A 14,758-nucleotide genomic window follows, 5' to 3' on the forward strand; every position below is an offset into this window, starting at 1 on the left:
CCCGTAAGGTGAAAGCCAGGATAGGAACTCCGCTGTACGAAGGGAAGAAAGAAATTACTCTGAGAGCTAAGTCACACAAGGAAAACCACAAAGGGAAACGTCATTTACCACCGAGAAGGGTAGAACAAACTGGCACGGAGGAGCCGGTTGAGACAGCTGAAGTAGGTCTCCAGCTGATTGCTTGCAGCTGAGGCTCAGTTGAAGCACCGAAGTCCCCGCCCCAAAGGGATGGTACAGCAGCCACAGAAGGAAACACCCTCCAGGTACCCCCACGGACAGCCCGTTCTCACTCCCGAGGCGTAACATGCCGACGTTTTGTCACGTCCCGCGGCGTTCCTGATGAACGCAAAAGGAGACCTTCAGCGTTCTTATGGTACGCGGCGGGTTATGGCTGAAATCCAGTGCAATGACGCTCCCGCGGTAATAGACGTTCCAGCCCTGTATTCCAGCCCTAAACCTAACCTTATCCCTAGCCCTAACCATAACCTTTTTCCTGATCTTAACCAGGACTTTAATGATGTTAAATAGCGTGTTTCTAAGCGATTTGAAGAAAAAGAGCGAACATGTGTAGATTGAGTCCATACGGTTCTCATATTTTCTCATATTTCCTCATTTTTCCGAGGTCGTCATTTAGGAACGTGGTGGGTAGCCGAAAACGTAATATGTCGACGATTTGTCACCTAGCGTAAAATGTTAGGCTTTGGGAGTGAGAACGTGTTGGCCACGGACCATGACACACTGAGGATCAGACCAAAGTGAGAATCAGTGACTCCATCTAAACAAACTGCACAAGTCTTCTCTGATATGCAGTTTAAGAGAGTTGAGGTTAAATGTGAATGCAGGTCTGAAAATAAAATAAAAATTTTAAATGTAGTTGCTTAAAATAAACTGAATTTTATAAAATCTGATTATGATTATTTCAAGAAAACAGCTTCAGCACAACAAGAATATTTACAAACCAACAGAAGCAAATAATCTTTTATTCTAAGGAGTCAGTTAAATATAAAAAGAACAATGAAAGTGAGTTTCCATGTTAAATAAAACTAAACTAATGACTGAATGTGTCTAAAAAGCTGATTTTCAGTCAAACACAACAACAACAGAATCACTGAATTTGATTTATTTCACTTCACAGACACATTTTGTGATTTTCAATAATCAAAGAAACCAGTTAAAGAATAACATTGAAGTTTCAAAATCAAATTTAAAACCTGATTATAAATCATCAGAAGATCCAGAAATCATTCAAACGTTAAGCGACGTCTGCTGCTGATTGCAGTTAAAAATAACACAAGAAAGACGATTTTTAATCCAATCAATCTTAGTTACACTGATGAGACAGTTTCAGAACTTAGAAGTCATTTCTTTGAATTTGGAAAACTTTAAAGTAGATGTGTTACTATAAAATGTTATTTAACTGAAAACAAGATGCTGACAATCAGGAAAATTAAGATCTTGTAGTTTTAAAGTTGACTCTTGCTGATGTGACACAAGTTTAATCATTAATCCTTCTTTTAAGAAGTGTCACAGTTTACTGTTCACACTCAACAACTTTGAAAAGCAAAGAAATCATCATTCAGATTTTAAAATTATCAAAATATTTACATGAACAACATCAGAAATAGTCTGAAAATATTAATTTAAAAGAAACAAGAATATAAAAAGCAAAAGATTTTTTTACAGAAACTCGAGTGGCTCACAAGATTTTCACTTGAAAAAGTTTCTTTGGTTTTCAATGAATTGCTAATAGTTTCATTAATTCAACAAAATAAAATAAAACCTGATAATGAAGTTAAACAATTTGATTAATAATTTCACTAAAATGAAGCTGCTGGACTTAAAAACAAACAAACATAGAAACAAACAACGACAAAAAAAGAACAAAACAGTTAAAATAAAGACTCGCTTTACAATCAAATCTCAGTCTGACAGATTTTGATATCAGAGGTTTTGGCGTCTCCTGCCTTTCCAATACTGAAAAATGGGAGGAGTTTCTCAGTGAAAGTGTCTCTGTGAGTGTAGATGTGAGTCATGTCTTCAGGGTGATAGAAGGACACCTCCCCCCTGTCATAGTCCAGCTGGACTCTGATCCTCTGGAGACTCTTCTTCACTGTCACAGTCTGACCAGCACCATTAGTGTATTTTCCACTTTTATGTGTTAAACACCAGATTGCATTTTTTGATGAAGCAAACCACTCTCCCTTCCTTCCTCCAACTGACTCTTTACCTAAACCTATAATCCACTCAGGATGGTCTCCCACCTCCACCTCCCAGCTGTGTTTCCCTGAACTGAAGCCCTCAGAGCCAAAAACAGCAGGATACTCAGTGTTTCTCTCTGGATTATCAGGAAGCTGCTGCCATGTGTCTCCACGTCTCACACTGGTCAGATCATCAGACAGATAGAGACAGCAGTGTGCAGTGTTTGGGTCCAGAATGACAGGACTGAAGTGGACCTTCTCCTTCATCTTCTCCCACACTCTGAAGGACAGGTTGCCCAGGTGTTTGGCCACATCTATCAGTGCTCCTGAGACCAGCTGTGGATCTGACACTGAGCTCTGGGCTCTGGCTCTGCTCTGAGTGTCTTTATAACTGCTGAGGAATGGCACGCTGTGTTTCTGCAGCTCTTCTTCAACAGCAGAGATGCTGTCTGACAGAGAGGAGATCTGCTCCTCAATCATCTTCATCTCTCTGCTGATAGTCCTCCCCTTCTGCTCCTCTTCCTCCCTCAGAGCTGCCAGTCTGGACTCCTCTTCCTCTTTCAGGAACTGCTGGAGCTTCTTGAACTCTGCTCTGATCTGCCTCTCTGTGGACAACAGCTGCTTCTTGGAGTGTTGAATCATTTCATTGTATGTTTCCTCCACTTGTTTGTATTTGTTCCTCTTGTCCTGCAGAGACTTTAAGTCAGATTTCAGCTGCTCCTTCAGGTCACTGACTGCTTCTTCTACAGGAACCACTTTGTGACTCTGGTGGAGAGAAAACTCACACACGGTACACACAACTCTCTGCTCGTCCACACAGAACAGTTTAGGCTCTTCCTCATGTTTACTGCACACCACTGTTAATTTCTTCTTTCCCTTTTCTGTCTCAGATGATCCCGATTTTTGTCTCCCAGCAAATGAATCGGCAAGTTCTTTCAGAGCAAAGTTCAAAATAGGATAATCCTTTGAAGATTTTCTTTTACAAATGGGACAGTTTTTGTTTGTAGTTTGTTCCCAGAATTTCTGCAGGCAGCTTGAACAGAAGCTGTGGCTGCAGCTCAGAGACACAGGATCTCTGAAAGTCTCTGAACACACATGGCAGCTCAGGAAATTTTCCAAAAGTCCGAGTTTCTCAGCCATTTGATCTTTAAGTATTTTTAACTCACCAAATTAGTGTCTCTTGAACTTTCTGATTAAAATCCTCCAAACGTGTGTTCTTAGCAGAGATCTGACTCCCTCACTCTAAGAAATAAAACATGGGCTTTTTAAAAATTAATTCATGGTTTTATGTTCAATATACTTAAAATTGTTAATCTTATGGGTGTAATTAATATTTTTAAATTTGATTTAATTAATTCTAAACCGTTTTAATGTTAAATAATATTGATATTTCCAATTTATTGAACACATTTAATTAAATCCAAAGAGCCCTTTCCACATCCTTTCTGAGCATGCGCAGAGAATGAAAAAAAAAATCTTTGCGCATATGCGTTGACCTTCTTCATCTACGCCACAGTGTGCTTTGGCCACGTGTCTGGAAAGAGGGATTAATCACGATTCATCCATTGGAGTTAAGGTAATTTCTTCTTATTTTTAATAGAATATAATTTAACTAGTACTTTGTGATAATATATGGCGTATATTTTTCCGGTAAATATGTGGGCCGTATGTGTTCTGTAGGTTGTAGCATTTTGCTAGCATTGGAAACATTCATTTGCATATTCGACGTTACTGCACATCTGAATATTGTCCCATCTGCGTTTAAAATTTCATTCGAACTCCGAATAGCACACTTATTTTATTGCACTATCAAGTTAGGAGAACGTTAGCCCGAACAAGAATTGGGATGCATGTGCAGTGATTGTTGACGAGTCCATACTCGTCAGTTTCACTGAAGAGAACCGCGAACTGCGTAGTTTGCATATCTTCGCGCATCGAGTCTCAAAGAGACCTCTGAAGGTGACCCCCACTTGCCCCCAAAAATAAAATCAAGTATACTGGGTGGTTAGTGCTCCGTTTGTTTGCTACGGTGTCAAAGATATTGCACTTTTATTTAATAGGTCATTGAGAGTTGAAGAGCCTCCCTTCCCCCCAAGCAAAACGAAAACAGCCCAAAATAGGCCAAAACATGCCACAAAATGCTCTGCTTGGTTAGTGCTTGTTTGTGCTGTTAAAATTAACATTTGTGCTGCTACGGTTTTCCAGTTATTAATGTTTTACTTTTTTGCGATGACGTCACGGGCATCAAGCACGCTCCCCGTGCTTACGGGCGCGAGCGAGCGTCCGGGTGATGTAGACGTCGTAGGAAACGCTCGCTCGCACCCGAGCATTTTGTGGCATGTTTTGACCTATTTTGGGCCATTTTCGTGTTGCTTGGGGGGGGGACTCTGAATGAACTATTAAATAAAAGTGTCATATCTTTGACACCTAGCAATACAAACAATGATTTTACCAGCAAAAACCGACACAAACGGAGCACTAACCACCCAGTATACTTGATTTTATTTTTGGGGGCAAGTGGGTCACGTTCACAGACTGGGCTGCTCCGGTATATAATGGTAAACGTGCTCACAGGAACAGATTTATGAAATGAGTAATAGAAATTTTGGAGCATTTGAAATTTAACTTGTATTATTAATACATTTTAAAAGAAACAGGATTGTTCTTAAGTTTAGACCATCTCTGTGCTACCCCTTTGCATGTGTCTCACTGTACACGATTTTGAGAAAACAGGACGTTGCTAACATGATAACACGTCAGAGTTTCCTTTTACAACTAAAGTGCAAAATTTGTGCATTTTGTGATTTTCGTACTGCATGGGTGAAGCACTCTTTTGCAGCCACCTGATTCTGCCGGTCCATCTATAAATGTTTTGGGTGGCATGTTGGAATAACTTTTCTGTCGATTTAAAAATCTTTTTTTTTTTCTTTTTTTTGTAATCGTAATTGATTTTGCACATTCCCATCTGATTAATCGATTCCCCCCCCCCCCCCCCTTTTTTTTTTTTTTTTTCTTTAAATCAAACCAAACAGCACCAGAACTTTTTGTCTGGGATTAGATCAGGTTTGGTCTGGATTTAGTCCTGTTTTGTGCTGAACTATTTAAAAATTTTACTTTTGAACTTTGTAGATCAATGCGGAGTTCACCCGAATCACCACAGTTCCACTGCTGTCCACATTCATGAGCAGTCTTGACCAGTACTCTGACCAGTTGATGAAGATTCTATGAAAAAAAGGAGGGGAAACAGCGCGGCGGATCACAGCAGCGTTGTCTGCAATTTCACAGGTATTCTGTCTTGTTAAAATGTTCTGTAACTAATAGATTAGTTGCAGGTTGATCTCAGGTCTGGTTATTAACCTGTATTTTTAACTTTCTTGGGTCATTTTATGCTTGTTCTCTCCTGCGTTATACGTCTCATCTCGCTTTTGGCTTATATTCTGGATTTGGTCCTGACACAAAGCAGAACTAAGTAACTCATGCACCTAGAGGCCATAAGTGCCGCTGCTGGCATTGTAGCTTTTTTCTTTTCTTTTTTTGTTACTCATTAATTGTCCAAAAGAATAATTAGCTACACTGAGAAAAGACAAAGGCAGAGGACATTTCACATTTTGCCACAACTCAGTGACACAATAGATTATTTTTTTTCACTCAAACTTGGTATAAATACGGCAAATGTGGTGGTAGCCCGCATACCTCATATTAACGTGACAGTGTGTAGTTTTTGTCATTAATTTTTGGAAATATCTATCAAAATGTTTTTGATTCCTTTGAACAACACTCCTATGCAACAACACTTTTCTTCCTTCTTTCGGGTGGTACACCACGCTAAAGCTGCATTTTCCGCGACCCAATGTATCGCAATCAGTGTAATTGGACTCATAACTTATAATATTTATGGGAATGAATTGGTAAGCTTCTCATTCTCTAACACAAAATACTACTTGCTTGCAAAAAGCATGTTTAAAATTACTTAGAAACAATTATGAATTGGTTAAACAATAAAAATTGACTTGAGTTCTGTGGGGGTCTCTAAAAACTTCAAAAAAGTAATTGCGCTGCATGTGTTGTTTTGTTTAGAGTTCCTGAATCGAAGTGAAGTGTGAATGCATCCTTAAAGCTGTGATTATATACCTGAATGAGAACCCTGAAAATCTCATCAAAGAGTACATGGTAAGTTTATTTTTAAAAGGATATTCCACCCCTCAGTAAAATTTTGACTGTCATAATTCCCAGAGTTTTGTAAGTTGAAAAATGTATTTTCTAAACAAGCCCAGGCATTCTCCTGTTCTGGCAGCAATCAGTTTTCTTTAAATTAGCTTACAACAATAAAGTGCATGGGAAATACTAGGATTTTGTTTCCATTCACTTAATTGTTTTATGCAAAACTAAAGAAAATAACCCTGGTCAGCAGAATATTGATAATATTATTAATGCATACTCCTTCTGCTCTCTGTCCATGTTTCATGTATCTTCTTCTTGGTCTTTATTTGGTGATAGTCTTAAATCCACATTTTTCTTTGGTCTGTTCTCCTCAGTCTCATTCAGGGATATGTGTAATTAGGGTAGTGTGGACCATTTTAACTAAAATGGAGTGAATAGATAGATGATGTGATGACCAAAATACAACGGATTTAAAATATTTCTGTCCTTTTTAGGATTTCAACGTGATGGAAGCTGAAGAGCTCGAGAGGATGGATTTGGGTGTTTATAAAATAATCCATGAAGGAGCACAGCCTGATGACTCCCTTGAAGATGTTGGCATCATTATCGAGAGATGCACAGTCTTGCCGGATCTTCTCGATGTGGCAAGCAGGTGTGCACTTTTGTTTGGGATAATTTACTGCCTCAATCTGAGTTACCCAAAGCCACTTCGCTACACATTTGAGTTCTTCCAGAAGGTGTTCATGGGACTGGAAGACAAAAAAAACTGTCTAACAAAATACAAGTGCTGAAGAACAAACTCTGCCAAAAGGAGACGCAATGACTCTTCTAGATCGAAATGTCCCCCAAAATAAGTGCTCTGTTTTACTGTTTAAAAGTTTATAAATATATATATGTTGATCCTTGTTTGTAAATATTTTGTCATAGCTTTTAATATTTAAGAGATTTACTGAATGCCATTTTTCTTTTGATTGTGGAAAAGAAAACATAATTGAGAAACTGAGTTTTTTGAACTGGGGACAAAATTACCCAGATGGATATATTTTCTTGTTTCACAACATTTTCTTCAGTTTGAGTTGCTGTGGTAATTCTGCAGACTGTAGCCATTGCAGACCTACAACTGTAGATCCTGAAATCATTCTGTCAGGTTTGACATCCTACTCCTCACTACAATGTCACTTAGTTGAAACTGGAAAGTTGTTTCAGATGTTTACATTTTATTTTACACACTTCATTTAATGTTGCATTATGCAGTGTTGTTTCCCTGTTTAAGCTTTGCCTCATTGAAGGCTTTTGTTCAAGTTGTTAAAGCAACACAATTTCTTTTGTATTTACACTTCATATTAGTTCTCGTGTACCAGGTTTCCATTGTAGGTCAAGGATCTTGAGTGTTATAAATGTTAAAGTGTATGTGCAAACAAATGTGAAAAGGTTCTAAGGCTGTCACCTGTACTCAAGTTAAGTACTGGATTTTTGGTCTTAGCATGTAATTAAGAATATTTTGACATTTGCTATATGCATTTCTTTTATTGTAAAATTTATTACATAATAGAAAACTTATAATTCTGAATCTGATTTTTGGAACTGGGGACTAAATCGTCCAGATTTACCTTTTTGTGTCACTTAAGTATTTTCTGTAATTGCATTATACAGTGATTTTTAAGTTGCTGTGGTAAATCTGCAGATCTGACTATAATCACAAGTTGTATTGAATTTGACATCTTATGGCACCACTACAATGTCACTTTGTTGAAACTCGAAAGTTGTTTCCAATGTTTAGATTTTGGTCATGCATTTTAAGCATTTAATATTGCCTTATGCGGTGTTGTTCCCTGTAGAAGCTTTGCCTTGTTAAGGCTTACCGTAAATAAAGTTGTTGATGCAGCACCCTTTTTTTTGCATTTACACTTTATGTAAGCTTTGGTGTAAGAGTTTTCTATTGAAGTGCAAGGATCTTGAATGTTATAAATGGTAACGTGTGAGCAAGTGTAAAAAGGTTCTTGAGTTGTCACCTGTACTCTGTAGTTAAGTGTTAGACCTTTGCTGAAGACCTCTGAAAGGTCCAAACACCTAATTACAATGTATAGATGACAACTCAGGAACCTTTCTAGACTCGTTTTGTTGATACCTAAACATTTAGCATATAGATGAAACTATTCATTAAATCATAATTAATCAAATTAATTAGGTCCAAAACACAATCTAAATGGTGCCATTAAATTCAAATTAATATTGTCAATTGAACCTAAAGCAATACAGTTAATAAAATGAATAAAGTGTTTAAATTCTAATTAATGGTGTTAAATAGTAACAATGAAAGGAAAGCTGTTGCTTTTATAGGACAATTTCACTTCTGATATACATCACCATTGAAATTGCAGATAACAACCATATTGATTTATGTTTAATTGACCAGGTTTTGTGGAAAAGATTGCCTTAACTTTGTCAATTAAATCCAACGTTTTATTTCTTAGAGTGCTGTAATGGCGTCTCAGCTCTGTTTAAAAGTGTCGAAATTTACTTTCATTTTCACGAATCACAGTGACGTGGAAAACTGAAATGTGCATATAATATTTGTATTCGCTAGAGGGCGCAGTCACAGTAATTCAGACAGTTTCCAGGTTGTGCTTCACAAACAGATATTTCAATAAGGAGAAGGAACTGAAGATGATTTATTATATAAGAATTCAGCTATGCTATGTTGTGATTAGACTACGACGGCCCGTCAGGATGAAAGCAGGATGAAATCCCAGCTGTGACAGGAACCAGGGCCGGTGTCTTTTGTCCTCTGTGTGCTGCTGTGATGAAATGAGTCATGCTAGATACGTTTATAAAAATGTACATAATTGAAACTGATGAGTCTAATGTGTTGTTAGAGGGAGAATTCACTAACTTTGAAGCAGAGTTGAGTTCAGACATTTAGCATGAACCAAACTGCTCTGGTGAGTTTGTATTGATGCACATTCATTTTAGTGCTGTGCCTTGTTATACCTCAGCAAAATGTTAGAATAACTGCTGTGATGTTTATAGTCAAAGGAAGAAGCTATGGTACAGACCCTTAGTACCATCATCACTTTTCTGCCCCTTATCTGGTTACATAAACAAATTTAAAAAATATGAATAAAGTATAAAAAGTGTCACAAAGACTATGGCTCAGGGCAGACTGACTAAACAAATACTTTGTTTGCTTCTCCAACATGTCAGCAGGTCTGTGCTCAGGACTGAAAAACAAGATTCAGTCTGCAAAGAGGAGAAATAAAGTTTTATTAGTTTTTAATTAATAATCTACCTTCTTGCTCTCTTAATAATCTTACTGACTTTAAATTTCCAAACGCATAACAAATGATGTATTTAGAGCCAAAGTTTATGGAAAAACTAAAGAAAAAAAATGTTTTATTTGTGTATTTGCAGTTTTTAGAGATGAACTGAGAAAAGTGTTTTTGCTTTACTTATTGAGTAACGGCATAACTAACATGTAATGAGTCATATATAATAAAAATGTGAGAAAGTGGAAATAAAATGTTGGAAAAACATTTTTACCAGAGAAGAAAATATGAACTTTGTCTTGTGAGTAAATATAATATACAAATAAATACCAATATTATAAAGTTGGACCTTCATCAAACATCTCTGCAGCTTTAAATTTACTGTTAAACAACATAAGTTAGAGTTTATAAAGATGCAGATCAGGTGTGAGAATGTAAACTTTATCCATGATTACATTTGATTTCTGCCTGGTAATGTTTCACACTGAGGATCAGACCAAAGTGAGAATCAGTGACTCCATCAAAACAAACTGCACAAGTCTTCTCTGATATGCAGTTTAAGAGAGTTGAGGTTAAATGTGAATGCAGGTCTGAAAATAAAATAAAAATTTTAAATGTAGTTGCTTAAAATAAACTGAATTTTATAAAATGTGATTATGATTATTTCAATAAAACAGCTTCAGCACAACAAGAATATTTACAAACCAACAGAAGCAAATAATCTTTTATTCTAAGGAGTCAGTTAAATATAAAAAGAACAATGAAAGTGAGTTTCCATGTTAAATAAAACTAAACTAATGACTGAATGTGTCTAAAAAGCTGATTTTCAGTCAAACACAACAACAACAGAATCACTGAATTTGATTTATTTCACTTCACAGACACATTTTGTGATTTTCAATAATCAAAGAAACCAGTTAAAGAATAACATTGAAGTTTCAAAATCAAATTTAAAACCTGATTATAAATCATCAGAAGATCCAGAAATCATTCAAACGTTAAGCGACGTCTGCTGCTGATTAAAGTTAAAAATAACACAAGAAAGACGATTTTTAATCCAATCAATCTTAGTTACACTGATGAGACAGTTTCAGAACTTAGAAGTCATTTCTTTGAATTTGGAAAACTTTAAAGTAGATGTGTTACTATAAAATGTTATTTAACTGAAAACAAGATGCTGACAATCAGGAAAATTAAGATCTTGTAGTTTTAAAGTTGACTCTTGCTGATGTGACACAAGTTTAATCATTAATCCTTCTTTTAAGAAGTGTCACAGTTTACTGTTCACACTCAACAACTTTGAAAAGCAAAGAAATCATCATTCAGATTTTAAAATTATCAAAATATTTACATGAACAACATCAGAAATAGTCTGAAAATATTAATTTAAAAGAAACAAGAATATAAAAAGCAAAATATTTTTTTGCAGAAACTCGAGTGGCTCACAAGATTTTCACTTGAAAAAGTTTCTTTGGTTTTCAATGAAACCAAGGAAGGATCACAGGATCTCTGCTCAGGATCTCTGAAAGTCTCTGAACACACATGGCAGCTCAGGATATTTTCAACAATTGCAAGTTTCTCAGTCATTTCCACTGATTTTCAGATATTTTAGTTTAGTTTATAGGTGAACTCACCAAAACAAAGTCCTTTTCAGTTATAATCCACTCACTGTCAGTTTGTCAGTTCAGATCCCAGCATACAAACGTATCTGCGTTGTGATAAAGAAGTAAGTTTTATTTTCTCTGTAATGGGTGGAACTGATAGTAATGAACCTATCATTTGACTCAGTCCCCACTAGATGTCGCCATTTCTTTGTTATAGATGTCAAAGGAAAATTCCATGCTAAAGAAGAACCATGTGAAATTGAGGTGAAATTTTAAGTGTGACTATATAAATTATGCTACGATTTTGGCTAAACTGATATATATTCAATCATTTTTAGCTCCTATTCTCAGAGGTCCATTGTTTTTCTGTTAATTGCTTGTAAACCCGAAAAAAAAAAACCAACTAACAAAAATCCTATGAATTACATTTTCTTTTCTATGCATAATGTGTCTCTGTTGTAAAAATATATTTAAAATATAGCATTGAATTTAATCGTGTAATGTAATGGTAAATGGCCTGTATTTGTATAGCGCTTTACTAGTCCCTAAGGACCCCAAAGCACTTTACACAACCAGTCATCCACACATTCGCACACTGGTGATGGCAGCTACAGTGTAGCCACAGCCACCCTGGGGCGCACTGACAGAGGCGAGGCTGCCGGACACTGGCGCCACCGGGCCCTCTGACCACCACCAGTAGGCAACGGGTGAAGTGTCTTGGCCAAGGACACAACGACCGAGAACCAGCACCCTTCTGATTACAAGGCAAACTCCCAACTCTTGAGCCACGATCGCCCCATGTGTGTGTTAGAAAACCTTTTTTTTTTTTTTCATGTAACCTGTATCTTTTAATTATGTTGATGTTTCTTTAGTTTACATGAATCTGACCCAGGAATGAATCATAACTGGTGGTGTAAGAAAAAAATGCATGAGCATCATAGAATCCTAGTAAATCACAGCATTCACCACCTGTTTAATAATGGATTGGATTTATATAGCGCTTTTCAAGGCACCCAAAGCTCTTTACAATGCCACTATTCATTCACTCTCACATCACTAACCTGAGTTCTTCTACTCTTTTTTTCAGCTTCAGATGGTCACCGTCTGTAAGACCTACTTTATCAGAGACACTTCAATGAGTGAATGAGCTTCAGCAAGGGTGCAGTTACTCAAAGGGATGGTGAGTCTTTGTGTCAGTGAGTCATCTACTAATTAGAGACTCAGCAGTTCAATCCTGTCTCCTCCTCCTGCAAGATACTGAACCCTGATTTTACCCTGATGACTGTGTGAGTTTGTGTGCATGTTAGGATAAAAGTGCACAGGCATAGAGTGTGAATGGGTAAGTGAGGCTTCTAGTAAAATGTACTTAAAATGTGCAAATATAATACAAAAGTATCATGTAAGTACCAGTCCATTTACAAAATAAAGCACAATCACACACTGGTGGCAGATTGATGGTTCTAATGTAACTACACAATAACTTAAGTGTCAAATCAAACAGACAATCCAGTCAGAGACATCAGCAGTTCATCAGTGTAAAGAAGAACCAGTTTCCATTCAGATTATTGATCAGGGCTGCACAGTTAGGACTGAAATGGCACTGATGTCATTTAACATAATAGATCAGGAATCTACATGATTGATTGTGCAGCCCTTCATTAGTGTAGTGGTATGTATAAGTCTCTATTGTAGCCCTGTGATGTTTGGCAGATATTACCCAAAATCTGTGGCTGTAACTGCAGCCATCACAATAGGAAACAATCATCTGCAACCATGCAGCTGCACTGCTTTTTAAAGTTGAGCTGCATGTGAGGATAAAAGGAACAGACACAGAAACCACATCCTGAAGAATAAACAATAAATGGACCTTCCCATAGAGATTAATAAAATTCTATTCTATTCTATTCTATTCTATTCTATTCTATTCTATTCTACATCAGTGACCTGCATATAAGGGAAAGATGTGTCCGGGAGAGTAGCCAGCACCACTGAGTCAGATCAAAAATGATCACAGTCAAATTATCCCCCCGTCCCTTAAACTTATGTCCTGTTTCTACACAGACTGATCTGCTGCTCAGTGTCCATCGCTCCCTCCTTTTAAATCCTGTTTATCAGTTTGAATTCAGATGTGTCAGTGAACACAATCTAAATAAATCTAAATAAAACCAGGTTGAAGGCTTTTTTAAAAAAAATGTAAATAATTAATTGTTGTCTGAAAGTAATATTGATATGAAGAGTATATGGATTCCCAAGAGCTGGAGTGGGGAACCTTTTTTCTTTGCCAAGGTCTTTAATCTTGAAAACTGCATGACACACTGGCAGACAGAAAAGACCATTCGGTAAAAATATCAATTGTGGGGATCTGGAACCTCAAACACCGGTTATTCTTTGCGTATCTCCTGTGTTTTTCACCACTGGTTTGTACACACGTACAGAAAGACATTACTATGACATCCACTTCAAATTGGCCTACACAATGATGCTATGATACATGATATTGAGACACACAATTCTAATCTGATATGACATTCTTAGCAAATTTAAAGCAAATAGAACAAAGCACAAATATATTAAATTTGATCTTTTTTATTATTAATTTTTATTTCCTTTTGTTTAGTGGTTTGGTGCTGTTTCTCAACTCAAAATGTCCTGTTGTAATTGGACATTTTGAGTTAAGAAACAGCACCAAACCCCAACAACACTTCCCTCATGGTGCTTTATATTGTAAGGTCAAGACCCTACAATAATGCACCAAAACTCCAACCCCCTAGAGCAAGCACTTTGGCGACAGTGGGAAGGAAAAACTCACTTTTAAAAGAGAGAAACCTGCGGCAGAACCAGGCTCTGGGATGGGGTGGCCATCTGCCTCGGCCAGTTGGTGATGAGGGAAGGAAGTTGGGAAGAGAAGAGTGGTTATTTTTTAACCACTCTGGTTTTAAAATTAAATTTAGATTGCCCAATGTAAATGCATATTTTAAGTCAGTTTCAGAGTTTTGTCACATAATCACATGCACGTTTCAGTTCAATTTTAGCGTGCACATGAGAAAGCCCTAAGGATGACATTTTGGCTCTTCAGTTTGGCATGTGTCTTGAAGGTTTTGACGATTACTTCGTCAACCACTGGGTTGTTTGACTTCATTAAGAAGACTGGAGAAGGCCACCTGTCATGGAGTTCGTTGTACACCGTCAGGCTGAGCTGTTCAATGTTCTCTAAGGACATTTTGTAGGATTTGGACAAGATTTTGTTCCAGATCTTATTGGAAAGCCTCTGCATAATGAAATCTGATGTTCCTGGATGCCATGTCGCTGTCTCATTTTCTCGGCTCATAGCGTGCATTACCAGATCTTTAGTGAAATTTTTCACCACTTCTTTGTACTCTTCCCTGTTTTTAGAGACACTGAGTACTCGTCTTGGTAAAGCCAACAGGTGTTTGGTGAAGGTTGGGACTGTGATATTATCAAGTTGTTCCCTCAGATTAAAAATCAGATACTTTTCCTTGCAGTTGTGTGTTTGGCACAGATCCTTGAG

General features: G+C 37.1%; 1 protein-coding gene and 1 pseudogene across 2 annotated transcripts; one reads left to right on the forward strand and one right to left on the reverse strand.

Annotated features, from left to right (window-relative positions):
* Positions 1–907: 907 nt before the first annotated feature.
* LOC146506311 (nuclear factor 7, brain-like) lies at positions 908–3,430 on the reverse strand. The gene has a single exon (XM_085179419.1). The coding sequence runs from the start codon at positions 3,336–3,338 to the stop codon at positions 1,914–1,916; it is 1,425 nt and encodes a 474-aa protein (XP_085035545.1). The 5' UTR covers positions 3,339–3,430; the 3' UTR covers positions 908–1,913.
* A 997-nt stretch (positions 3,431–4,427) lies between these two features.
* On the forward strand, positions 4,428–8,840 carry LOC146506312 (uncharacterized; annotated as a pseudogene). Its single transcript, XR_014877286.1, has 4 exons — positions 4,428–4,490; positions 5,328–5,483; positions 6,276–6,368; positions 6,854–8,840. The product of XR_014877286.1 is annotated as an uncharacterized LOC146506312 (transcript).
* Positions 8,841–14,758: the final 5,918 nt, after the last annotated feature.

This window comes from Neolamprologus multifasciatus, chromosome 12 (assembly GCF_963576455.1).
Source record: "Neolamprologus multifasciatus chromosome 12, fNeoMul1.2, whole genome shotgun sequence".
Taxonomy (NCBI): Eukaryota; Metazoa; Chordata; class Actinopteri; order Cichliformes; family Cichlidae; genus Neolamprologus; species Neolamprologus multifasciatus.

Excerpts from the sequence above, each read along its gene's own strand:
- LOC146506311 (XM_085179419.1), bottom strand. The coding sequence starts at position 3,338 with ATGGCTGAGAAACTCGGACTTTTGGAAAATTTCCTGAGCTGCCATGTG.